Raw genomic sequence first — 27922 nt, 5'->3', positions numbered from 1 at the left:
AGCAGAGACCAGAGATTATTTAAGCCTTACCAGCTTCTCACAGGCAGTGCAGATGTTTGGGTGACAGTCAGCTCTTTAAACTCTGCAGTGCAAGGCCAGTCTGTGCAGAGGAGTGCTCCTGCTGTGGGCTTCAGGGAGCACTTCAACCAGGCTCAGAATTTCCTGCATGGCCAAGGGGACACATTCAGAGCTCAGCTGGGACACTGGAAGTCTCTTTTCCTTCAGGAGCTGGTAAGCAAGGAATCACTTTGGATTGAGTACAGGTCTAAAAATAGAATTACAGATTTGTACATCTAAGGGTGAGTGTCTGGATGCTCCATTTTGGGTGCTGTGGATATGGAGGGCTGAGGGGCAAGATGTCTGGTGGATGCCTTAAGCCAGTTAGAGCATTTACCTATTTGGGACATTTTCAAAGGACGGTTGGAGAACAAACTTTATTCCTGTGAACTGCAGAAGGAACATGTGAGTGTCAGGGGTTTTAGTTGATAAGGATTTTTCCCAAGAGCTTCTGGATCAGATGCTCCCCATCTCAGGCCAGGATACCTTCCCCTGAGGAGACAATGCATATTATCTGTTAAAAGACAATTCAACTGAATAGATAGGAAAGAATGATTAGTTTTATTAAATGGGTCATGAATTCAATTGAACTGTAGGAAAACAAATGTTTTTAAAGGAAGAGTGGAAGGGAAAAAGAAAAAAAATATGAACAAAGAATTCGTTGCATTTTTTTTTTAAGTACGCTTTACACCAAGCATGGAGCTCTTTGTGGGACTTGAACTCACAACCCTGGGATCAAGACAAGAGCTGAGAATAAGAGTAGGATGCTCCACCAACTGAGCCAACCTGGGATCTCAAGATTCCAATACTTTAGTCAGGACTGCTCTCCTATGGGGAAGAGGAAGGGTCTATCAGTAAATTTCCCATGGTTGATCAGGAAATTCCTACATTGACTGGCTAAATTATACATGCTAAGGGGAGTGCAACTGTAGTTAGGTTAGGTATTTGGTCTTGGTTTAATGAGTACAAGCCTTAATGTAAGTGACTTCTATGGCCCTGTGACCCTGTGGTTGATCCTTTCCATTGTATTCACATGTCATGATGTTTTTGCTTAATCTTTGCAATATTCACCAGTGCTGACTTCAGGTTCACAGTTTTGATATCAGCCATCCTCTACATTTTTTTTTCCAAAGCTCCAGTCTCAAAGAGATTACTTGCTTGATGGTTAGCATGTGTGAACATGCATTTAAAATTTTTTAAGAACACACAGGGTACCTGGCATATTATTAGCATTTTTTTTATTTCCTTTCAGCGTAACAGAATTCATTGTTTTTGCACCACACCCAGTGCTCCATGCAATGCATGCCCTCCATAATACCCACCACCTGGCTCCCCCAACCTCCCAACCCCTGCCCCTTCAAAACCCTCAGGTTGTTTTTCAGAGTCCATAGTCTCTCTTGGTTCATCTCCCCTTCCAATTTCCCTCAACTATTATTAGGATTTTTATAAACAGATAGTTTTCAAAGGTTGGAGTGCACTTTGAAGCCATGTTACCCAGAACCCAAACACTCAAAACTGAATAAGTCAAAAAGAGACCCCGCTGAGGAATCATCTTTTTAAGCTAAGTGGCTTGTTCAGTGCTCATATGTAGTTGTGTTTCAATTTCCCCAAAGTGTTAATCCAGATGCAGCTGGTGGTTTTGGTCACAGTATAGACAGCTCTTGCTCAGCTAAAATATAATCAGAGTCTGTCTTATTGTCAAGAAAACCTTTGGCTAGAGAGCCTAAGGATCTTTGTTGGGTAGCTATGCTCTTAACAATGGATTCTGCATTATATTTAGGAGTTAAGGACAGGTCCCTGATCAAATTGTCCTGTAAATTTAGCTGTTAACCAGGGAATCATTGCCCTGTCAAAGGAAGCAAGTCTTGGGTCATGAATGTGTCCTGGTTAGTCTTTTTTAACTCAGTGATGTAAATCCAAGGGAGCCAACCAGTGTGATGTCATATTTCGCTTGAGAAAATTTAGGGACATGATTAGATTTTTCTCTTAGCCTGAAATAAAAGGTTGTTTTACATTCTGGAGTTTACTCCCACTTCTGAGCATGAGCTCAAACATACACCTGAGGTCCTTATTTTTCCAATATTATGCCAGAATAAAGGAAAGGAAAAGGAGGACAAAGGGTTTCACATTTAGTTAAAGTATGAAGACGATCTATTGTCTTGGATGAAGGCAATGTACTTCGATGTCAGCTACTTATCTTCCTATTCAATTGATTTTGTTGTCTCTAGTATCTGTGCAAGACCAGATGTCAAGTAAAGCCTTCTTTAGCTGTGAAATGTATACCCAATGTATACCCAAGACTCAACACCTTCTAGTTTTGTAATAATGTCAGTACTTGGGAGCACTTGGTAAGATTCCTTTCAATGGGGTTCAAAATGTATTATTCTTCTGATGACAATTACAGACTACCCAATCACCAGACTCTAGACTATGACTAGCAGGATCCTTTGAACTGGTATCTGGGAAGACATCCTTAACTCGTTGATGATAGGCTTAATAGCAAAACATTAAATATTTTGCTGTACTTAGTCATACTAGCGTGAGACAACAAGGTATCAACAGAGAGTTTATGAGATACAAAAGTTGGGTATTCATCCTTTCTGATGGAGGCACAATATTCCATTGTATATATGGACCATATCTTCTTTACCCATTCATCTGTTGAAGGGCATCTTGGCTCTTTCCACAATTTGGCTATTGTGGCCATTGATGCTATGAACATTGGGGTACTGATGGCCCTTCTTTTCACTACACCTGTATTTTTGGGATAAAAATTGCAGTTGTGCAATTGCAGGGTCATAGGGTAGCTCTATTTTTAATTTCTTAAGGAATCTCCACACTGTTTCCAAAGTGGCTGTACCAACTTGCATTTTCACCAACAGTGTAAGAGGGCTCCCTTTCTCCACATCCTGTCCAATGCTTGTTGTTTCCTGTCCTTTTAATTTTGACCATTCTAACTGGTGTAAGGTGTTATCTCAATGTGGTTATGATTTGAATTTCCCTGATGGCTAATGGTGATGAACATTTTTTCATGTGATAGACCAACATTTTTCTTTAGTCTTCCTGTAATAAAGAAGCCAAAATTGGAGAAACCAATGTTTAGTAATTACCTGGAAATGATGTAATAGATACTTAATGAATTTAACTTAAATCATTGCTTAATCTAATTCAGCAAAACTATAAGATTTTAGTTACTCAAAAATATATGAAACTATTTAAAATTTTACATAAAATGATGAAAAATATATGTAAACACCTATTCAATATAGTGATTCTTTTTTTTTTTTTTAAGATTTATTTATTTGACAGAGAGAAATCACAAGAGAGGCAGGCAGAGAGAGAGGAAGGGAAGCAGGCCCTCCGCTGAGCAGAGAGCCCGATGTGGGACTCGATCCCAGGACCCCGAGACCATGACCTGAGCCGAAGGCAGTGGCTTAAACCACCGAGCCACCCAGGCGCCCCTCAATATAGTGATTCTTAACAAGAAGTCTTAGGTTACCCATAAAATGAGTATTCAGACATCATGAGACATCAATGTCAATTATTCTCCTGAGCTATTTTTATTTTATTAATTTTATATATATTTTTAGTTTAATTCCAGGATAGTTAATGTACAGTGTTATATTAGCTTCAGGTGTTCAATAACATTTACATACAATGCTGGGTGCACATCACAAGTACACTCCTTAATCTCCATCACCTATTCTACCATTCCCCTTACTATATACTCTCTGGTAGCCATCAGAGAGTATGGACAGAGTATGGGCATTGTTCTCTATAGTTAGTCTGTTTCTCTGTTGTTTCCTGTCTTGTTAATTTAGCCATTTTGACTGGTGTACTCATTGTGGTTTTGATTTGTATTTTCCTGATGTCAAGTGATCTTGAGCACTTTTTCATGTAACTGTTGGCCATTTGTATATCTTTTTTCGAAATGTCTGTTCATGTCTTCTGCCCATTTCCTGAGTGGATTATTTGTGGTTTTTTTTTTTGTTTGTTTGTTTTAAAGATTTTGTTTATTTATTTGACAGACAGATCACAAGTACGCAGAGAGACAGACAGAGAGAGAGAAGGGAGGAAGCAGGCTCCCAGCTGAGCAGAGAGCCCGATGCGGGGCTCCATCCCAGGACCCTGGGATCATGACCTGAGCCAAAGGCAGAGGCTTAACACACTGAGCTACCCAAGTGCCCCTGATTATTTGTTTTTTGGGTGTTGAGTTTGAGAAGTTCTTTATAGATCTTGGATACTATTTCTTTATCTGATATGTCACTTGCGAATATCTTCTCCCATTCTGTAAGTTGCCTTTTAGCTACATTGACGTTTCTTTTGCTGAACAAACAGAAGCTTTTTATCTTGATGAAGTTCCAGTGGTTTATTTTCACTGTTTCCCTTGCCTTTGGAGAGGTGTCTAACAAGAAAGTGCTGTAGCCAAAGTGAAAGAGGTTGCTACCTGTGTTCTCCTCTAGGATTGTGATGGATTCTTGTCTCACATTGAGGTCTTTCATCCATTTTGAGTTTATCTTTGTGTATTATGTAAGAGAATGGTCCAATTTCATTCTTTTGCATGTGGCTCTCCAATTTTCCCAGCACCATTTACTGAAGAGCCTGTCCTTTTTCCATTGGATATTCTTTTCTGCTTTGTTGGAGGTTAGTTGACCACAGAGTTGAAGGTCCATTTCTGGGCTCTCTATTCTTTTCCATCAGTGCATGTGTCTGTTCTTGAGCTAGTACTATACTGTCTTAAAGTAGAAGTCTGGCATTGTGATACCACCAGCCTTAGTTTTCTTTTTCAGCACTCTTTCAGGTACTCAGGGTCTTTTCTGGCTCCACACAAATTTTAGAATTATTTATTCCAGCTCTGTGAAAAATGTTGATTTTTTTTGATAGGGATTGCATTGAATGTGTAGATTGCTCTGGACAGCATTGACATTTTTGCAATGTTTATTCTTCCAATCCATGAACTTGGAATATTTTTTCATCTCTTTGTGTCTTCCTCAATTTCTTTTACAAGTGTTCTACAGTTTCTAGAGTACAGATCCTTCACCTCTTTGCTTAGGTTTCTTCCTAGGTATCTTATGGTTTTGAGTACAATTGTAAATGGGATCAATTTCTTAATTTCTTTTTCTTCAGTCACATTGGTAGTGTATAGAAATGCAACTGATTTCTGTGCATTGATTTTATATCCGGCCACTTTCCTGAATTACTGTACGAGTTCTAGCAATTTTGGGGTGGAGTCTTTTGGGTTTTCGACCTAAAGTAGCAGGTGATCTGCAAAGAGTGAGAGTTTAACTTCTTTACTAATTTGGATACTCTTTATATCTTTTTGTTGTCTGACTACTGAGACTAGTACTTCTAGCACTATGTTGAACAATAGTGATGATGGTGATATTCCTGTCATAATCCTTATCTTAAGGGAAAAGCTCTCAGTTTTTCTTTATTGAGAATAATATTCTCTGTGGGCTTTTTGTAGATGGCTTTTATGACAGTAAGGCATGTTTCCTCTATTCCTACTCTGTGAAGAGTTTTCATCAAGAAAGGATATGTACTTTGTCAAATGCTTATTCTTCATCAAGTGAGAATATCATGTGTTTCTTGACTTTTTTAAATTAATGTGATGTATCATCTTGATTGTTTTGTGAACATTGGACCACCCTTGGATGGGTGGATCCATTGGATCACCCAGCCCAGAAATAAAACCCACTTGATTCTGGTGAATAATCCTTCTAATGACTGCTGAATCCTTTGGCTAGTTTCTTAGCGAGAATTTTGGCATCCATGTTCTTAATGGATATTTTTCTGTAATTCTCCTTTTTGGTGGGTTCTTTGTCTGGTTTTGGGATAAAGGTAATGCTAGCCTCATAGAATGTTTTCCTTCGATTTCTATTTTTGAAATAACTTCAGAAGAATAGGTATTAGTTCCTCTTTAAATGTTTGATAGAATTCCCCTAGGAAGTCATCCGGCCCTGGACTCCAGTGTTTTGGGGGAGTTCTATTCCTGCTTCAATTTCCTTGCCAGTTATGGGTATGTTCTTGTTTTCTATTTCTTCATGTTTTCAGTTTGGGTAGTTTATAAGTTGCCAGGAATGCATCCATTTCTTCCAGATTGCCTAACTTGTTGGTATATAGTTGCTCATAATTTGCTCTTAAAATTATTGTATTTCCTTGCTGTTGGTCATGATCTGTCTTCTTTCATTCATGATTTTATTAATTTGGGTCCTTTCTCTTTTCTTTTTGATAAGTTTGCTGAGGGATTTATAATCTTATTAATTCTTTCAAAAAAGCAGTTTCTAGTTTTGTTAGTTTGTTTTACTGTTCTTCTAGTTTCTAGTTCACTGATTTCTGCTTTAATCTTTATTGTTTCTCTTCTCCTGCTTGGTTTAGGCAGTATTTGCTCCTTGAGGTGTAAGTTTAGCTTGTGTATCTGACTTTTCTAATTTTTTGAGAAAGGCTTGCATTGCTATATTCACCCCCCTTAGGACCTCCTTTGCCATAGCCAAAAGATTTTGAACAGCTGTGTTTTCATTTTCATTAGTTTCCATATTTTTTTTAAATTCTCCTTTAATTTCCTGTTTGACCCATTCATTCTTTAGTAGGGTTCCCTTATCCTCCAAGTGTTTGAGTTCCTTCCAAATTTCCTTTTCCGGTGGAGTTCAAGTTTCAAAGCATTGTGGTCTGAAAGCATGAAAGGAATAATCCCAATCTTATCCTTTTGTTGAGACTTGATTTGTGACCCAGTGTGTGTGATCTATTCTGGAGAATGTTCCACACTAGAAAAGAATGTGTATTCTGTTTCTTTAGGATAGCATGCTCTGTGTATATCTGTGAAGTGTATCTGGTCTAGTCTGTCAGTCAAAGCCCTTGTTTTCTTGTTGATCTTCTGCTTAGATGATCTGTACACCACTGTGAGTGGGGTGTTAAAGTCCCCTACTATTTTTGTATTACTATTATTTTTTTCCATTTTATTTATTTTTTCAGCGTAACAGTATTCATTCTTTTTGCACAACACCCAGTGCTCCATGCAAAACGTGCCCTCCCCATTACCCACCACCTGTTCCCCCAACCTTCCACCCCTGACCCTTCAAAACCCTCAGGTTGCCCCAACCTCCCACCCCTGACCCTTCAAAACCCTCAGGTTGTTTTTCAGAGTCCATAGTCTCTTATGGTTCGCCTCCCCTCCCCAATTTAATATTTATTTTTATTTGTTTATTTACAGCATAACAGTGTTCATTGTTTTGGCATCACACCCAGTGCTCCACGCAGTACATGCCCTCCCTATTACCCACCACCTGGTTCCTCAACCTCCCACCCCCCAGCCCCTTCATAACCCTCTGGTTGTTTTTCAGAGTCCATAGTCTCTCATGGTTCATCTCCCCTTCCAGTTTCCCTCAACTCCCTCTACTCTCCATCTCCCCATGTCCTCCATGTTATTTGTTATGCTCCACCAATAAGTGAGACCATATGATACTTGACTCTCTCTGCTTGACTTATTTCGCTCAGCATAATTTCTTCCAGTCCCACACATGTTGCTACAAAAGTTGGGTATTCGTCCTTTCTGATGGAGGCATAATACTCCATCGTGTAGGGGCGCCTAGGTGGCTCAGTGGTTTAAGCCTCTGCCTTCGGCTCAGGTCATGATCTCGGGTCCTGGGATCGAGCCCCGCATCGGGCTCTCTGCTCGGTGGGGAGCCTGTTTCTGCCTGCTTCTCTGCCTACTTGTGACCTCTCTGTCAAATAAATAAATAAAATATTAAAAAAAAATACTCCATCGTGTATATGGACCACATCTTCCTTATCCATTCATCCGTTGAAGGGCATCTTGGTTCTTTCCACAGTTTGGTGACCGTAGCCATTGCTGCAATAAACATTGGGGTACAGATGGCCCTTCTTTTCACTACATCTGTATCTTTGGGGTAAATACCCAGCAGTGCAATTGCAGGGTCATAGGGAAGCTCTATTTTTAAATTCTTCAGGAATCTCCACACTGTTCTCCAAAGTGGCTGCACTAACTTGCATTCCCACCAACAGTGGAAGAGGATTCCCCTTTCTCCACATCCTCTCCAACACACGTTGTTTCCTGTCTTGCTAATTTTGGCCATTCTAATTGGTGTCAGGTGGTATCTCAATGTTGTTTTAATATTAATCTCCCTGATGGCTAGTGATGATGCACATTTTTTCATGTGTCTGATAGCCATTTGTATGTCTTCATTGGAGAAGTGTCTGTTCATATCTTCTGCCCATTTTTTGATATGATTATCTGTTTTGTGTGTGTTGAGTTTGAGAAGTTCTTTATAGATCCTGGATATCAACCTTTTGTCTGTACTGTCATTTGCAAATATCTTCTCCCATTCCGTGGGTTGCCTCTTTGTTTTGTTGACTGTTTCCTTTGCTGTGCAGAAGCTTTTGATCTTGATGAAGTCCCAAAAGTTCATTTTTGATTTTGTTTCCTTGGCCTTTGGAGACATATCTTGAAAGAAGTTGCTGTGGCTGATATCGAAGAGGTTACTGCCTATGTTCTCCTCGAGGATTCTGATAGATTCCTGTCTCACGTTGAGGTCTTTTATCCATTTCGAGTTTATCTTTGTGTATGGTGTAAGACAATGGTCGAGTTTCATTCTTGTACGTATCGCTGTCCAGTTTTCCCAGCACCATTTATTGAAGAGACTGTCTTTTTTCCATTGAATATTTTTTCCTGTTTTGTCGAAGATTATTTGACCATAGAGTTGAGGGTCCATATCTGGGCTCTCCACTCTGTTCCACTGGTCTATGTGTCTGTTTTTATGCCAGTACCACACTGTCTTGGTGATCACAGCTTTGTAGTAAAGCTTGAAATCGGGTAACGTGATGCCGCCAGTTTTGTTTTTGTTTTTCAACATTTCCTTAGCAATTCGGGGTCTCTTCTGGCTCCATACAAATTTTAGGATTATTTGCTCCAGCTCTTTGAAAAATATCGGTGGAATTTTGATCGGAATGGCATTAAAAGTATAGATTGCTCTAGGCAGTATAGACATTTTAACAATTTCTTCCAATCCAAGAGCATGGAACAGTCTTCCATCTTTTTGTGTCTTCTTCAATTTCTTTCATGAGTGTTCTGTAGTTCCTCGAGTACAGGTCCTTTACTTCTTTGGTTAGGTTTATGCCCAGGTATCTTATGGTTCTTGGTGCTATAGTAAATGGAATCGATTCTCTAATTTCCCTTTCTGTATTTTCATTGTTGGTGTATAAGAAAGCCACTGATTTCTGTACATTGACTTTGTATCCTGCCACGTTACTGAATTGCTTTATGAGTTCTAGTAGTTTGGGGGTGGAGTCTTTGGGGTTTTCCATATAAAGAATCATGTCCTCTGCGAAGAGAGAGAGTTTGACTTCTTCCTTGCCAATTTGGATACCTTTTATTTCTCTTTGTTGTCTGATTGTCATTGCTAGAACTTCTAATACTATGTTGAACAAGAGTGGTGAGAGTGGGCATCCTTGTCGTGTTCCTGATCTCAACGGGAAGGCTGCAAGCTTTTTCCCATTGAAGATGATTTTTGCTGTGGGTCTTTCATAGATAGATTTTATGAAGTTCAGGAATGTTCCCTCTATCCCTATACTTTGAAGCGTTTTCATCAGGAACAGATGCTGGATTTTGTCAAATGCTTTTTCTGCATCAATTGAGAGGACCATGTGGTTCTTCTCTCTTCTCTTATTGATGTGTTCTATCACACTGATTGATTTGCGAATGTTGAACCAACTTTGCAACCCAGGGATGAATCCCACCTGGTCATGGTGGATAATCTTTTGAATGTGCTGCTGGATCCTGTTTGCTAGGATCTTGTTGAGAATCTTTGCATCCATATTCATCAGTGATATTGGTCTGAAATTCTCCTTTTTGGTAGGGTCTTTGCCTGGTTTGGGGATCAGGGTAATGCTGGCTTCATAAAAAGAGTCTGGAAGTTTTCCTTCTCCTTCAGTTCTTTGGAACAGCTTCAGGAGAATTGGTGTTATTTCTTCTTTGAAAGTTTGGTAGAATTCCCCAGGGAATCCGTCAGGTCCTGGGCTCTTGTTTTTTGGGAGGTTTTTGATCACTGCTTCAATCTCGTTACTAGATATTGGTCTATTCAGGTTGTCAATTTCTTCCTGGTTCAGTTTTGGGAGTTTGTAGCTTTCCAGGAATGCATCCATTTCATCTAGGTTGCTTAGCTTATTGGCATATAACTGTTGGTAATAATTTCTGATGATTGTTTCTATTTCCTTGGTGTTAGTTGTGATCTCTCCCTTTTCATTCATCATTTTATTAATTTGGGCTTTCTCTCTTTTCTTTTGGATTAGTGTGGCCAATGGTTTATCGATCTTAGTGATTCTTTCAAAAAACCAGCTCCTAGTTTCATTGATACGTTCTACTGTATCTCTCGTTTCTACCTCATTGATCTCTGCTCTAATCTTGATTATTTCCCTTCTTGCATGTGGAGTTGGTTTGATTTGTTGTTGATTCTCCAGTTCTTTAAGGTGTAGAGACAGCTGGTGTATTCTGGATTTTTCAATGTTTTTGAGGGAGGCTTGGATGGCTATGTATTTCCGCCTTAGAACCGCCTTTGCTGTATCCCATAGGTTTTGGACCAAAGTGTCTTCATTCTCATTGGTTTCCATGAATTGTGTAAGTTCATCTTTGATCTCCTGGTTGATCCAAGCATTCTTAAGCAAGGTGGTCTTTAGCTTCCAGGTGTTTGAGTTCCTTCTGAACTTTTCCTTGTGATTGAGCTCCAGTTTCAAAGCATTGTGATCAGAGAATTAGCAGGGAATAATGTCAGTCTTTTGGTATCGGTTGAGTCCTGCTTTGTGACCCAGTATGTGGTCTATTCTGGAGAAGGTTCCATGTGCACTTGAGAAGAATGAATATTCTGTTGTTTTAGGGTGGAATGTTCTGTATACGTCAATGAGGTCCATCTGGTCCAATGTTTCATTCAATGCTCTTATTTCTTTATTAATTTTCTGCTTCGATGATCTGTCTATTTCTGAGAGAGGCGTATTAAGATCTCCTACTATTATTGTATTCGTATCAATATGACTCTTTATCTTGATTAATAGTTTTCTTATGTAATTGGGTGCTCCCATATTGGAGGCATAGATATTCACAATTGTTAGATCATCTTGGCGGATAGTCCCTTTAAGAATTATGTAGTGTCCTTCTGTATCTCTGACTACAGTCTTTAGTTTAAAATCTAATTTATCTGATAGGAGAATCTCTACCCCGGCCTTCTTTTGAGGCCCATTGGCATGAAAGATGCTTCTCCATCCCTTCACTTTCAGTCTGGGTGTATCCTTAGGTTCAAAATGGGTCTCTTGTAGACAACATATGGATGGGTCCTGTCGTTTTATCCAATCTGCAACCCTGTGTCGTTTTATGGGCGCATTTAGGCCATTCACATTGAGAGTGATTATTGAGAGATAGGTTTTTATTGACTTCGTGTTGCCTTTGAAGTCTTTCTGTCTATAGATTGTTTCTGTATTTCTGTTCAATGATATTCTTAGGATTTTTCCTCTCTTATAGGACCCCCCTTAATATTTCCAGCAGTGTCGGCTTGGTGGTTGCATAGTCTTTTAAGCCTTGCCGGTCTTGGAAACTCTTTATCTCTCCATCCATTTTAAATGTCAGTCTTGCTGGATAGAGTATTCTTGGTTGCATGTTCTTCTCATTTAGTACTCTGAATATATTTTGCCAGCCCTTCCTGGCTTTCCAGGCCTCTGTGGAAAGGTCTGACGTTATTCTAATGGGCTTTCCTCTGTATGTAAGGAGCTTCTTTGTCCTAGCTGCTTTTAAGAGGGTCTCTCTTGAAACATAATTCCTCATTCTAACTATAAGGTGTCATGAGGACTTTTGAGAATCTAAAATCTTGGGAGGAAATCTCTCTGCCTCTAGTACATGAACGTTGTTTCCATTTGTGAGATTGGGACAATCTCTTGGTTGACAAGACAACTGGGAAGGAAGTTGGTTGGGAAGACAACTTCTTCCACTATATCTTCTAGACTTCTTTCTTTTTCCTCCCCTTCAGGGATTCCAATAATTCTGATGTTGGAACATTTCATGGCATCGTTTATTTCCCTGATTCTGTTTTCGTGGCTTCTGAGCTGTTTGTTCCAGGCTTCCTCCTGATCCTTTCTCTCTATCTGTTTGTCCTCCAGATCACTAATTCTATCTTCTGTCTCAGTTACCCTAGCTTTTAGAGAATTTTGATTGGATTGGAACTCATTGAGAGCATTTTGAACATCATCCCTGGTGGCTTTCAGTTCTGCCCTAACATTGTGAACATCTTCCCTGGTGGCTTTCAATTCTGCCCTAATCAATTCTGTTTGGTCATCCATGGCTTTCTCCAAACCTAGCTATTGCCTGGATAATTGTTCGTCTGAATTCCTTTTCTGACATATTGTCTATGTCGATAGCCATTAGCTCTGTTGCAGAAGGCCCATCCTCTGTATTTTTCTTCTGTTGGGTATTCCTCCTCCTAGTCATTTTGGTAAGAGATGACTAAACAGATGCAGCTGGACTTATCGATTGTGGTGCAGTCAATGTGCACCCTGGAACGCTTCTGTGCAATCAGGATTCCCCACCCAAATGAGAGAAAAACGAGAAGAAAAAGAAATAGAGAAGAAGAAAGAAAAAGAAAGGGGAAAGAAAAAAGGAAAGAAAAGAGAGAGAGAGATATGAAAAAAAGGGAAGATAAAAGAGAAGGCTCAGCCCAAATGGGCCACAAGGTAAGATTTGTGGAGTATACAAACAAAAACAGACAGACAAAAAGAGTGATAAAAGTATATGACAAGAGAAAAAAATATGTATATATAAGCAAAAAAAAAAAAAAAGTGAAGAACCTCATCAGAAAGCACCCCAAGTATAAGGTTTATATATTATCAGGACAAACACAAATTCACAGAAACACTGACAGAAGGAAAAATTGGGAGAATGGTTATAGATTCTCAGTGTGGGTGAGGAAGTTTATTTTGATTCTTCCTGAAGGTATCTTGATGTTTTTGTTAAGGGACTCAACTTTCCTAAGTTACAGGGGGATTAGAAACTGGTTTGCCTATAGGGGTAGCATTGATTGGGGAAAGGGGATTACCTTGAAGTTTAACTCTATATGTATAGTAGAAAATAAAAATTAAACAAGAATAAACTAGACTAAACTAAGTTAAAATTAAAAAAGAATTAAAAAAATAGAAAAACAAAAGAAAAACACGGGTGTATGTATCAAAAAGTTCAGGTTAGAAGGTTATTAAAGAATTTGATGTACTGGACATCTCGGTGTGATGGTAAATAGGTTAAAAAATTATCTGTATGTATAAAAAAAAAAGAACCAGAATATTGGTAAAGAGTTAAAAATAAAAGTTGTATTTATGAAGTAGTGGTGATTGTTCTCTTGTAGTTTTTTTTTTTTCTTCCTTCCTGGTTGGTTTTCTGGGGGAGGGGCCTGCCAAGTGGGTTTTCAGACAATGATGTTCCCTGAGTTAGGTCCTCCCGCTCCTCTCAAGGGGGTGAGCTCTTTTTTTTTTCAGGAAACTGTTTTTTTCAGCCTTTTGTTCTCCGGGGGTTTTTATGTTCTTTCATCTGCTTTCTCTCCCCTTGACAGCTTTTGATGGTTTTTGGAGGTTTAGAGGAGAGCAAACAGCACCCCGACCTCCCTCCCAGAGAGAAGCCTCAGACTGTTTTGCAAAAGCTGCTGGCAGAGTCGGTTCTGAGTCACTGTCCCTGGGGATGCAGGAGCTCCTCGTTGTACCCAAAACCAGGGCCGCGGTGGCTGTCTAGGCAGCTCCAGACCGCCAGAGAGGTTCTGAGCAGAGATCGCACACTGAGATTTTCCCGCTGTCCCGGGCTGGGAATGTCTGGTTTTTCGTGCTGCCAGAGCTCCAAGCTAGCGCCTAAGAGCACCTATCCCAAGGGAGGGTGTGGGACGCGCGCGTTTCAGGATTGCCGTCTGGCCAGGCTCCCAGCCCCTCACAGGAGCCAGACCCCACTCGTTCTCGGGCGCGCTGGTGTTCAGGTGCACTGGCCGCTCAGGGACGGAGACCTGATTTCTCCGCTGTACTCTCTCTGGCTCCACGCCAGGGGAGGCTGTCCTGGGTCCGGGGACTTAGGTCCCTGACCCTAACTGCCCAGGTTCCCACTATTACCCCCCGCGATCCTTTGCTGTTTGTTTTTTGAGTGCTTTCAACCAGACTCCAAGTTAATGCTGGTCCCCAGACGCAGAGCACTCTCGTGTTGGGGTGTTACTTTCCAATCGGTCACCCCTGGTGGCTCCCTCCCCCTTTTGTTTATCTTCCGATATCAGTCGGACGTTCCCCGTCTGCATTACCTGCCACTGGCGTCTTCTGCTCCTGTAGAGATCCAGACGTGTATAATTCTGATCTCAGGCTGATTTCATGGGTGGTCGGAGTTCTTTGGTAGGTAATCAGCTCACTTTAGGGTACAGGTTGAAATGGTGCCTCCTCCTACTTCCCCGCCATCTTGACTCCCCCCCAGGAAAGCCTATTTTTGTATTATTATCAATATGTTTCTTTAATTTGATTATTAATTGGTTGATATATTTGACTGGTCCCAAGTTAGTGATGTAAACATTTATAATTGTTAGATCTTCTTGTTCTATTATATAGGTATCCCTCTTCACCCCTTACTACAGTCTTTGGTTTAAAATCTAATTTATCTGATATAAGGATTGCTACCCTAGCTATCTTTTGAGGTCCATTAGCATGATAAATTGTTGTCTGCCCCCCCTAGTTTCAATCTGGAGGTGACTTTGTGTCCAAAATGAGTCTCTAGTAGACAGCATATGGAAGGGTCTCACTTTTTCATCCAATCTGATCACCTGTGTCTTTTGATTGGAGCATTTAGCTCATTTAGATTCAGAATAATTATTGAAAGATATGAATTTAATACCATTGTATTATCTTTAGAGTTCATGTTTCTGTAGATTGTCTCTGTTTCTTCTGGTCTATGTTACTCCCAAGAATATTCTCTCTCTTCACTTACAGGATCCTCTTTAATATTTCTTCCAGGGCTGGATTAGTGATCACAAATTCTTTCAGTTTCTGTTTGTCCTGGAAGCTCTTTCTCTCTCCTTTCATTCTGAATGAAGCCTTGCTGGATAAAATATTCCTGGTTGTGTGTTTTTCTCACTTATTACTCTGAATATATCATGCCAGCCCTTTCTGGCCTGCCAGGGCTCTGTGGATAAGTCTGATGGCAGCCTAATGTTTCTACCAATGTAGCTTAAGAACCTCTTGTCTCAAGCTGCTTTCAGGATTTTTTCTCTTTACCTCAAAATATGTAAGCTTTATTATTATATGTTGGGGTTGATTTTCTGATTGGGAAAATCAACAACCCGATTGGGGTTGATCTATTTTTATTTATTTTGAGAGGCATTCTCTTTAGCTATTGGACTTGAATGCTCCTTTCCTTCCCCAGATTAGAGAATTTCTCAGCTTTGATTTGCTCAAATATATTTTCTGGTCCTCTCTCTCTCTTCTTCTTCTTCAGAGACCCCAGTATTACTAGTATTGTTTTGCTTTATGATATCACTGATTTCTCAATGCCTTCCCTCATGGTCCATTAGTTGTTTATCTCTCTTTTCCTCAGTTTCCTTCTTTCCATCAACTTGTCTTCTGTCACTGACTCTTCTGCCTAATTTACCCTACCTTTTAGAGTATCCAATTTAGACTGCATCTCAGTTAGGTCATTTTTATTTTTGACCTGACTAAATCTCATTTTTTTTGTATATTTTTTTAATTTATTTATTTACAACATAACAGTGTTCATTGTTTTGGCATCACACCCAGTGCTCCATGCAGTACGTGTCCTCCCTATTACCCACCACCTGGTTCCTCAACCTCCCACCCCGCCCGCCCCTTCAAAACCCTCTGGTTGTTTTTCAGAGTCCATAGTCTCTCATGGTTCATCTCCCCTTCCAGTTTCCCTCAACTCCCTCTACTCTCCATCTCCCCATGTCCTCCATGTTATTTGTTATGCTCCACAAATAAGTGAGACCATATGATACTTGACTCTCTCTGCTTGACTTATTTCGCTCAGCATAATTTCTTCCAGTCCCGTCCATGTTGCTACAAAAGTTGGGTATTCATCCTTTCCGATAGAGGCATAATACTCCATTGTGTATATGGACCACATCTCCCTTATCCATTCATCCATTGAAGGGCATCTTGGTTCTTTCCACAGTCTGGGAACCGAAGCCATTGCTGCAATAAACATTAGGGTACAGATGGCCCTTCTGTTCACTACATCTGTATCTTTGGGGTAAAAACCCAGCAGTGCAATTGCAGGGTCATAGGGAAGCTCTATTCTTAATTTCTTCAGGAATCTCCACACTGTTCTCCAAAGTGGCTGCACTAACTTGCATTCCCACCAACAGTGTAAGAGGATTCCCCTTTCTCCACATCCTCTCCAACACACGTTGTTTCCTGTCTTGCTAATTTTGGCCATTCTAACTGGTGTCAGGTGGTGTCTCAATGTTGTTTTAATTTTAATCTCCCTGATGGCTAGTGATGATGCACATTTTTTCATGTGTCTGATAGCCATTTGTATGTCTTCGTTGGAGAAGTGTCTGTTCATATCTTCTGCCCATTTTTTGATATGATTATCTGTTTTGTGTGTGTTGAGTTTGAGGAGTTCTTTATAGATCCTGGATATCAACCTTTTGTCTGTACTGTCATTTGCAAATATCTTCTCCCATTCCGTGGGTTGCCTTTTTGTTTTGTTGACTGTTTCCTTTGCTGTGCAGAAGCTTTTGATCTTGTTGAAGTCCCAAAAGTTCATTTTTGCTTTTGTTTCCTTGGCCTTTGGAGACATATCTTGAAAGAAGTTGCTGTGGCTGATATCGAAGAGATTACTGCCTATGTTCTCCTCTAGGATTCTGATAGATTCCCGTCTCACGTTGAGGTCTTTTATCCATTTTGAGTTTATCTTTGTGTACGGTGTAAGAGAATGGTCGAGTTTCATTCTTCTACATATCGCTGTCTAGTTTTCCCAGCACCATTTATTGAAGAGACTGTCTTTTTTTCCATTAAATATTTTTTCCTGTTTTGTTGAAGATTATTTGACCATAGAGTTGAGGGTCCATATCTGGGCTCTCCACTCTGTTCCACTTGTCTATGTGTCTGTTTTTATGCCAGTACCACGCTGTCTTGGTGATCACAGCTTTATAGTAAAGCTTGAAATCGGGTAATGTGATGCTGCCAGTTTTGTTTTTGATTTTCACCATTTCCTTAGCAATTTGGGTTCTCTTCTGATTCCATACAAATTTTAGGATTATTTGCTCCAGCTCTTTGAAAAATATCGGTGGAATTTTGATCGGAATGGCATTAAAAGTATAGATTGCTCTAGGCAGTATAGACATTTTAACAATGTTTATTGTTCCAATCCAAGAGCATGGAACAGTCTTCCATCTTTTTGTGTCTTCTTCAATTTCTTTCATGAGTGTTCTGTAGTTCCTCAAGTACAGGTCTTTACCTCTTTGGTTAGGTTTATTCCCAGGTATCTTATGGTTCTTGGTGCTATAGTAAATGGAATCAATTCCCTAATTTTCCTTTCTGTATTTTCATTGTTCATGTATAAGAAAGCCACTGATTTCTGTACATGGACTTTGTATCCTGCCACGTTACTGAATTGCTGTATGAGTTCTAGTAGTTTGGGGGTGGAGTCTTTGGGGTTTTCCATATAAAGAATCATGTCATCTGCGAAGAGAGAGAGTTTGACTTCTTCCTTGCCAATTTGGATACCTTTTATTTCTCTTTGTTTTCTGATTGCCGTTGCTAGAACTTCTAATACTATGTTGAACAAGAGTGGTGAGAGTGGGCATCCTTGTCGTGCTCCTGATCTCAACGGGAAGGCTGCAAGCTTTTTCCCATTGAGGATGATATTTGCTGTGGTCTTTCATAGATCAATTTTATGAAGTTCAGGAATGTTCCCTCTATCCCTATACTTTGAAGCCTTTTAATCAGGAACAGATGCTGGATTTTGTCAAATGCTTTTTACTGCATCAATTGAGAGGACCATGTGGTTCTTCTGTCTTCTCTTATTGATTTCTTCTATCACATTGATTGATTTGCGAATGTTGCACCATCCTTGTAACCCAGGGATGAATCCCACCTGGTCATGGTGGATAATCTTTTGAATGTGCTGCTGGATCCTGTTTGCTAGGATCTTGTTGAGAATCTTTGCATTCATATTCATCAGTGATATTGGTCTGAAATTCTCCTTTTTGGTAGGGTCTTTGCCTGGTTTGGGGATCAGGATAATGCTGACTTCATAAAAAGAGTCTGGAAGTTTTCCTTCTCCTTCAGTTTTTTGAAACAGCTTCAGGAGAATTGGTGTTATTTCTTCTTTGAAAGTTTGGTAGAATTCCCCAGGGAATCCGTCAGGTCCTGGGCTCTTGTTTTTTGGGAGGTTTTTGATCACTGCTTCAATCTCGTTACTAGATATTGGTCTATTCAGGTTGTCAATTTCTTCCTGGTTCAGTTTTGGGAGTTTGTAGCTTTCCAGGAATGCATCCATTTCATCTAGGTTGCTTAGCTTATTGGCATATAACTGTTGGTAATAATTTCTGATGATTGTTTCTATTTCCTTGGTGTTAGTTGTGATCTCTCCCTTTTCATTCATCATTTTATTAATTTGGGCTTTCTCTGTTTTCTTTTGGATTAGTGTGGCCAATGGTTTATCGATCTTATTGATTCTTTCAAAAAACCAGCTTCTAGTTTCATTGATACGTTCTACTGTATCTCTCCTTTCTACCTCATTGTTCTCTGCTCTAATCTTGGTTATTTCCCTTCTTGCATGTAGAGTTGGTTTGATTTGTTGTTGATTCTCCAGTTCTTTAAGGTGTAGAGACAGCTGGTGTATTCTAGATTTTTCAATGTTTTTGAGGGAGGCTTGGATGGCTATGTATTTCCGCCTTAGAACCGCCTTTGCTGTATCCCATAGGTTTTGGACCAAAGTGTCTTCATTCTCATTGCTTTCCATGAATTGTTTAAGTTCATCTTTGACCTCCTGGTTGATCCAAGCATTCTTAAGCAAGGTGGTCTTTAGCTTCCAGGTGTTTGAGTTCCTTCTGAACTTTTCCTTGTGATTGAGCTCCAGTTTCAAAGCATTGTGATCTGAGAATATGCAGGGAATAATGTCAGTCTTTTGGTATCGGTTGAGTCCTGCTTTGTGACCCAGTATGTGGTCTATTCTGGAGAAGGTTCCATGTGCACTTGAGAAGAATGAGTATTCTGTTGTTTTAGGGTGGAATGTTCTGTATATGTCGATGAGGTCCATCTGGTCCAATGTTTCATTCAATGCTCTTATTTCTTTATTAATTTTCTGCTTCGATGATCTATTTCTGAGAGAGGCGAATTAAGATCTCCTACTATTATTGTATTCATATCAATATGACTCTTTATTTTGATTAATAGTTTTCTTACATAATTGGATGCTCCCATATTGGGGGCATAGATATTCACAATTTGACTAAATCTCATTTTTGCACGAAGATGTTACTCAGCCCAGCGAGTAACTTTATAGCTGTTATGCTGAATTTCATCTCCAGCATTTTACTTATATCCATATCAATTCAATCTGTGGCAGAGAGTATTACCTCTGGTTCTTTCTTTTGTTGTGAACCCCTCCTTCTAGTCATTTTGCACAGAGAAGAATGGATGAATGAGTGAGCACTATGGAAAATATGAAGAACATTCAGCCAAGCAAAATACACACTAGACAAGTCTGAGGAGGTCAGAAACTAGAAAAAAATGAGAAAGAAAAAGAAAAAAAAAGGTGGTGGAAGATGGTGTATAATGTTATAGAGTGGACAGAATGGGGTGAGCCACTTGGTTCTGAGTGTATTGTGGTCTGTTAGAAGACACTAAATCCCCAAATTGTAAGGAAAGCAAAACCAAACAACAACAACAACAACAAAATACACACACACACACAAACAAACAATTGAACAGAGAAATACACACACACACAGACACAAAATAAAATTGAATAGAGAAAGGAAGCCAAAATGAAGTGTGTGTATATATATATATATATAGAGAGAGAGAGAGAGTGTGTGTGTGTGTGTGTGTGTGTGTGAAAATGTAAAAAATGAAAGTTAAAAAAGACTAAAAACAAAGAGTTGAGGGGCTCCTGGGTGGCTCAGTGGGTTAAGCCTCTGCCTTCGGCTCAGGTCGTGATCTCAGGGTCCTGGGATGGAGCCCAGCATCAGGCTCTCCACTCTGCGGGGAGCCTGCTTCTCCTTCTCACTCTCTGCCTACCTCTCTGCCTACTTGTGATCTCTCTGTGTCAAACAACAACAACAATAAACAACAAAAAACAAGGCGTTGATAAAATAAGAAACTAGTTGAAAGGGGAAAAAAGAAAAAAATAGAAAATTTTAAACTAAAAGGTAAATGAATCATGAGGAAAAAAAAAAAAACTCCAAAACAAAAAACCGAGTTGTATATACTATTTTCCCCTAGAGCTGGAGTTTTACAAACCCATGTGGGCTGCAAACTTGCTGTTTACCTGTTCTTCCAGTTGGCTTTCTGGGGGTGGGGGCTGCTGTCCTGATTCTTAGGTGTCTTTGCCTGGGAGTAATTCACCTCCCCTTGTAAGTGGACTAGACTCAGTGTAAGCTGTTTTAGTTGCTCTGAGTGGCGTTTGTTCCCTGAATGCTGTTCATTCCCCTTTAGAGGATCAAAGTAAAAATGGCCATGCCAGATCTCCAGCCCCAGAGCTGAAAGATGGTGGTCACCTCTCTCAGGGATAAGCAGCCTTCACTTTGTGTGTGCCAAACTCTGCAGACTCCTGCAGTGTGTGCCCACACTGATCCTCCCAGGGAAGGCAGATCATTGTCATTAGCGTCCTTTAAAAGGCTCCCACACAGAGAGTTGTTGCCTGGTCCCCCACACATCTGCTCTGCCCCTCCCAGGAGAAGGCAGAGGGTCCCCATGTTCCTGTCATTTGCAGGGTCTCCACGCAGAGAGCAGTCACCCCATCAGGACACAGCTTGTGATTTATGGCAAACAGCTCAGAGCCTCCTCCAGAGCTTGCCCACGACGAGTTTCTCTGCTCCAATGTATGGGAACTCTACTGGCTCAGGCACCCCCATTCTTTCTATGGTTCAGGGGATCCTGAGACCACACTGTCCCACCTAGGATTCTGCCCTTCTTCACCTGGTGAGCACCTTTCATGCAGGGATGTCTTTCACTGGAACACATTTGTCTTGGTTTACTGACTTTGGGGTTTAACTTAAATGGACCCATTATGACTCTGTGGCTTTCTTTTTAACACATCTCTCCATAGAACTATAAATCCTGTGTGTCTCACAATGACTTCATTTTCAGTCCTAGTTTTATCTCTCACCATCTCATTGTGTGCTCTGCCTTTGCTTCCTGAGACAGAGCTCTGTCCTTGGAGAAGAGCCCTCACCTTGAATTCTAGGTCTGAACATTGCTAACAGTAAGATCCTCATTGCCTGTCTCTTAACCTCAGCATTTATTTGATTTTTGATTTGAAGTTGGAAATTATTATACGTCTTTATAGGATTGTTAAGAGGATGAGATGAGGGATGTATATAGAGATGCACATCTAAGGTTTACTGGCATGGATATCTTACATTCCCTGCCATTTCTATTCTAACTACAGAGAACACACTGCCAGAAGGTGAGTACAAGCTCCCAGCGATATCATAAGGTACTCTGCCCCTGCTCCCCCGGCACTGCTGTTGCAGCAGAAAATAATAAATAACAGAGCTTCACATATAACATCAGGTGAGGTATAGAACCTATAGAAGAATAGGGCATGGCTTTTGTGGAGTTGAAATTTGCTCAGCACACAGAATTTCGCTTTCCACGTCTGCTTACTCTCTAACTCTGTCATTTGGTTCCCTTTATTTCCCTTTATTTGTTCCATTCCTTAGGACCTGTCTCGGGCATAGTTCCTCACCCTCCAATGCATTCTTCTATCTAGAAAGTAGGCTGGCTCATGAAACAAGTTGTTTCAAGGAGTCTTTTTGTTTTTCCTCCCCCATCCTCTGAGAATGCACAGGCAGGAGACTATACCAGAGGGAGTTGTAGTCTCCCCTTGTTGGCTCGTCCTTGAGGCCAAGCTTGTATATGCCACTTCCACACTCAGCCTCCTTCAATCTGCTTTGTGAGAGCTTTGATCCCCAGAGGGCTGGTGGCATGATTTTCTCTCCACACAGCAAGAGGTTGTCCCTGCGCATGCCAGATGCTCAGGATTTCCTTTCTTCTGTATGTGAAGAATATTCCTGCTGGGTGGTCGGAAGTGCCGGCACCATGATTCCTGGTTGTTTAATAGTTGCCTCTTTCACCCTTGACAAGCTAGACACCCTCCCCCCAGTTTTCTCTTCTAAGGAGAATGTCTGCATGCTGCATTCATATGTATGCAAGTCCAGACAAAGTACAGTTGGTCTGAATAATTTCTTCCAAACATATCTTTTGCCATCATCTCCTGGGCTGCAGCAATGGCTAGCTGGAAGCCCCCGGAGGATGTCTGATCCCTCATTTTAGCCAAAGCTCACCTCTCCAGCCTGCATGCTGCCCAGACGTCAGTGGTGACTTGAAGTGACTTGCTTCCTGGTGTAAAAACTCTGCTCTCTATCTCTGTAGGGGACAGTATACAAATCTTTCACATTACCTTTAGTGCTGGATATATGATTCTTCTGGTGCCCCCTCTCAAGATATAAGCTTCCGGTGATCAGATAGGTTCAGGGATTCCAGAACAAGCTCAGTTTCATTGATATCAGAGAAAGTGACAGAAGCTCCTGCTTCAGTCTTCGTTCAAATGATCTTTTACATCATTGACACTCTATACATCAGTCAGGCCTCCAGGAGGATTATCTTCCCTCCATGATTTCTGTCCACTTTTATGCACAAGTATGAAGGAGGTGATGGGTGGGGTCTGGGACAGTTGGGGTGGGTCATAGCAAGTGGATAGTCCAACATACTTTTTATAACATGGGAATCCATGCCACCTGCTGTTGCTTTTCCATGAAATACAGAGAGTCCTTTCAAAACTTGCATGAGCCAGCATACTTTCTAGATAAAAGAAAACACATTTGCAATCATTGAAAGTTTCTCCTAATGAAGATATACAGTATCTTTTCTGAGAAAGAAAGGAGCCACTCATCCTTACTTAGGTGCCTCATGTGAGAACCAAGTTCTGTGACATGGTGATGTTGGAGGTTATCAGAAGTGGGTTTTCTGGAGGGTCTTACATCACAGTGGGAAGGGGTGTTGAGATACTGCTGGTGCTGTCTTGGATTTGCTGCAATGAAAAAGTAATATTTTCATAACATTCCAAACAAAGAAAACTAAAGCAAGATAAATAAGAATGATGTGGGCTTCTAGAAAAGTTTGGATTAAAGAATCAGGCTGTAAAATTAGTCTGGAAGAATGAAGAATGTCTTATAGAAGAAGGGCTTTCCAAGATAAGGGAAGAGCCTGAACAAAAGCAATGACTGGACAGAAAGAGAAATGCTCCTGGATGCAATGTTGTGGCCAGGACTGACATTATACTCGTCCCTAACAGCACAGCTCACGCCATTCCTTGCTGTACTAATTTTTTCCTTCCCTTTTTTCTCCTCCCCATAGTGCCTTCTACTGCTCCAGCCATGGGTCAGTCCTTCTCTTCCACATCCTCTTCTACAAAGCGTAGTGATTTGGCCTCCAGCTTTGACAAGTTTTTTAAGAACTTCAAGCCAGAAAGCAAAATCCTCTGTCAGGAAACCATCGCATTGATTGAAACACACCTGAAGGCAGGGGACATTCCCAGAGTGGCTTCTGTAATTAGTGATGCATTGAGAGACATTGACAATGCCCCTCTAAACATTGCAGTGACCGGGGAGCCTGGAACAGGGAAGTCCAGTTTCATAAATGCCCTGCGGGGGGTGAGGCACAATGAAGAAGGGGCTGCCCCCACCGGGGCAGTGGAGACAACCTTGGAGAGAATAGCATACAAACACCCGAAACTTCCCAATGTGACATTTTGGGATCTGCCTGGTATTATGACCACTACCTTTCAGCCACAGAAGTATCTGAAGAAGATGAAATTTGGTGAGTATGACTTCTTTATTATCATCTCTTCTACACGCTTCAAAATTAGTGATGCTCATCTGGCTGAAGCAATTAGAAAAATGAAGAAGAATTTCTACTTTGTTCGAACTAAAGTGGACAGTGATTTACACAGTGCAAAAATAAGTAAACCCAGCACATTCAATAGGGATGAAATCCTGCAAAGGATCCGCAGTGACTGTGTGACTCAGTTGAAGAATGCTAATATGGGTGACACTCAGGTCTTCTTAATCTCCAGCTTTGATTTGTCTGATTATGATTTCCCACACCTGGAGACCACCTTTCTGAGGGAGCTCCCAGCCCACAAGCGCCACATCTTCATGCAGTACCTGCCAAATGTTACTGAGGCCGCCATTGACCAGAAGAGGGATTCCCTGAAACAGAGGGTCTGGCTGGAAGCCCTGAAGGCTGGAGCATCAGCCACCATCCCTTTCATGGGTTTTATCAGTGATAATGACATGGAGAAGCTGGAGGAGACTTTAACCCTCTACAGGTCTTACTTTGGCCTGGATGATGCATCCCTGGAAACTATAGCCAAGGACTTGCATGTGTCAGTGGAGAAACTCAAGGCAAACCTCAACTCTCCCCATTTGCTATCAGTTGAGAAGGGTGATGAGTCATTAGGAGAAAAACTGTTGAGATATGTGGAAAAATTCTGTGCTCTTACTGGAGGACCCATTGCCAGTGGTGTTTACTTTAGGAAGATATTCTTCTTGCAAAATTATTTCCTGGAGACTGTGGTGAATGATGCGAAAGTTCTTCTTAATAAACAAGTTATTTTTAAGGACCCTGTTGAATCTGGGCAATCCTATCTACCTCAGGATGTCAGGAATGAAAATATGGAAAATGAGGCAGCCAGATCCTGAATTATTCTCAGTATTGGCATGGCACGGGGGCCTGGAAGGATGACTTAGGACTTCCCTGAAGCAGTCAGTCCTGGCCCACTCCCCTCAAGGTGTTTCACAGACATTTCCATAATTCACTCTTGAACAAACCATGAACTTAATGACCGTTATTTGACAGTGAGAACAATCAGCTCGAAAGATTCTTTTCATATGATCTTTCCTGGGAAAATGAAGGACAGGAGTCTGGAATTTTCTGCTTAGCAGAGAGAATATCTCTTTGTGTGATGGTTACTACATATCCAGCACTGGTCTTTCTACTGACATAGTAGTGAGAAAAGGCTAGTCACACAGATCTTCAGAAATTATTTTTTAAATGATTGCATACATAGTCTATTTTTGGCATTCCTGTTATCCTGTTGTGAATGCAGAAATTCTGATCGGTTAATGTTGACTGATATCCTACTTGCCTTTCTAGGATTATCATTATATTTAATAAATATTAAATATAGTGAACTGAACATGTGTCACAGGAAATGAAAGAGAAACATTAGATAAGGAAAGAATCTATCCAAGGTACACTGTGAGAGGAAGAAATGTGTAAGATGGAAAAATATTCCAAGGGTTTGCAAACTGTAAGTCTAGACAGCTCTTGGTGCCTGGCAGTATATTTTGTGCCTGGGAAAGGAGGTTAGGGAATAAGAGACAAGAGGATTGTCATGAATCTAAGTGGAAATTTAAAAAGAAAATACAAAAGGTCCTTAAACATATCCAATCTCTCATCTAAGGAGGAAACTACAAATTATAAATGGCACCTACAATAGGATATCATTTATCTGCTATAAGATTGGGCGGATTGCAAGTTTGACATTGTGTGGATGATACTAGAAGAATAGAGTCTGTCATACAATGTTCGCTCGTACACAGTGTGTACAGATTAGGCCATCCCTAGGAAAACACGCCTTTACACTTTGCCCCAGTGACCCGGCTTTGAAGAATCTGGGCCATAAAAACTGAGAGTAGACTGGTGGTTAACAGGGGATGGAAAGTGGGGGAGAAATGTATACTGTTTTGATACTCTAGTTATAAGTTGAATGTATAGCATGGTGACTATGGTTTGTAAGTCTTTTTTATTCTACAACAATAATAATAATACTTGAAATTTGCTAAGAAAATAGATCCTAAGCATTTTTACACACACACAGTATATATGTGAGATGATGGATGTATTAATTATATTAATTACCTTGATTCTGGTAATCATTTCACTACATGTACATATATATCAAATCATCACATTGTACACTTAAATTATATATGCTTTTGTTTGACAATTTACCTAAATAAAGATGAGGGGGAAAGGAATAATAAATCTGGAAAAATTACAAAAAGACATATGTTAAAATTTATTAGTTACAGCACTATTTGAAATGGTAAAACGCAAAATTTAAATGTTCTTCAATAGGAAACATTATAGCTACAAAATAGATGATTTGACAACTATACAAAGGAGTAAGTAATATCCTCTACATTGCTGTGTTCTCATCTCCGAGATATATTGTTCGATGCAAAAATTAAGATGGAGAATTATATGTATAGTATGTTAGTGATGATCTAAGACAGTGTAAAATATGAATTCTATATTTGCACATATTCTTCAATTAAATATGAAACAACTTCAGTAATAAAATTCAATTGTGCATTGGGGAAGTGATGGGCAGAGAGGCAGTGTAAAGGCTAGATTTTCCTTAATGCAACTTATTTTACATTGGAAATGTATGCAAGTGTTTTCAAAGCTTGGTAACTGTGTAATTAAACAAGATGATCTAACATTTAATAAAATACAAAGCAAATCTAAACTTTCTTAGTATAAGAAAACAATTTATCTCTTCTTCTTCTCCCCTCCCCCCTTCCCTCTCCCCCTCCTCCTCCATTTATTATGTTATGTTAGTCACCATACAGCACATCATTAGTTTTTGATGTAGTGTTCCTAGATTCATTGTTTACGTATAACATCCAGTGCTCCATGAATATGTGCCCTCCTTAATACCCATCACCAGGCCAACACATCCCCTTACCCCCCTACCCTCTAAAACCCTCAGTTTGTGTCTCAGAATCCACCGTCTCTCATGTTTGTCTCCCCTTCTGATTCTCCCACCTTCATTTTTCCCTTCCTTAAAACAATTTATTTTAAGATTTTATTTATTTATTTATTTACTATTTTTAAAACTCCACTGTAATTAACAATCAGTGTTATATTTGTTTTGGTATACAGTGGTGATTCAACACTTCTGACCATTTCTCTATGCTCACCACAATAAGTGAATAAATAAATACTCTTTAATCTCCATCATCTTTTTCACCCACTGTCCTCCCCTCCTCCCCCCAGTGACCACCCATTTGTTCTCCATAGTTGAGAGTCTTTTTCTCCTTCTGCTTCTCTTTTTTCCCCCATGATCAATTGTTTTATTTCTTAAGTTCCATATATGAGTGAAATCTTGTGGTATTTGTCTTCCTTTGACTGATTTAGTTCCTTAGCCTAATACTCTCTAGCTCCATCCACATTATTGCAAATGGCAGGATTTCATTCTTTTCATGGTTGAGTAATATTCCATTGTATATATATACTACCTCTTCTTTATCCATTCATGTGGACATTGGGCTCTTGCCATAATGTGGCTATTGTTGATAATGCTGCAATAAACATCGGGGTGTATGTGCCCCTTTGAATCAGTATATTTGTATCCTTTGGGTAAATACTTAGTAGTGCAATTACTAGGTTGTAGGGTAGTTCTATTTTTTAATTTTTTGAGGAAACTCCACACTACTTTCCAGAGTGGCTGCACCAGTTTGCATTCCTATCAATGGTGTAAGAGGGTTCCCTTTTTTCCACAACCCCACCAACACCTGTCATTTCTTCTGTTCTTGAT

At 40.2% G+C, this 27922-nt stretch overlaps 1 protein-coding gene across 1 annotated transcript; it reads left to right on the top strand.

Annotated features, from left to right (window-relative positions):
• On the top strand, positions 1-26851 carry LOC123938686 (T-cell-specific guanine nucleotide triphosphate-binding protein 2-like). Its single transcript, XM_046000293.1, has 2 exons — positions 1-231; positions 23671-26851. The coding sequence occupies exon 2, from the start codon at positions 23691-23693 to the stop codon at positions 25014-25016; it is 1326 nt and encodes a 441-aa protein (XP_045856249.1). The 5' UTR covers positions 1-231; positions 23671-23690; the 3' UTR covers positions 25017-26851.
• The last annotated feature ends 1071 nt before the right edge of the window (positions 26852-27922 follow it).

This window comes from Meles meles, chromosome 3 (assembly GCF_922984935.1).
Source record: "Meles meles chromosome 3, mMelMel3.1 paternal haplotype, whole genome shotgun sequence".
In the NCBI taxonomy this organism is placed as follows: Eukaryota; Metazoa; Chordata; class Mammalia; order Carnivora; family Mustelidae; genus Meles; species Meles meles.
Note: the sequence above shows the minus strand (reverse complement) of the source record. Positions and strands in the feature narration are given on the sequence as shown.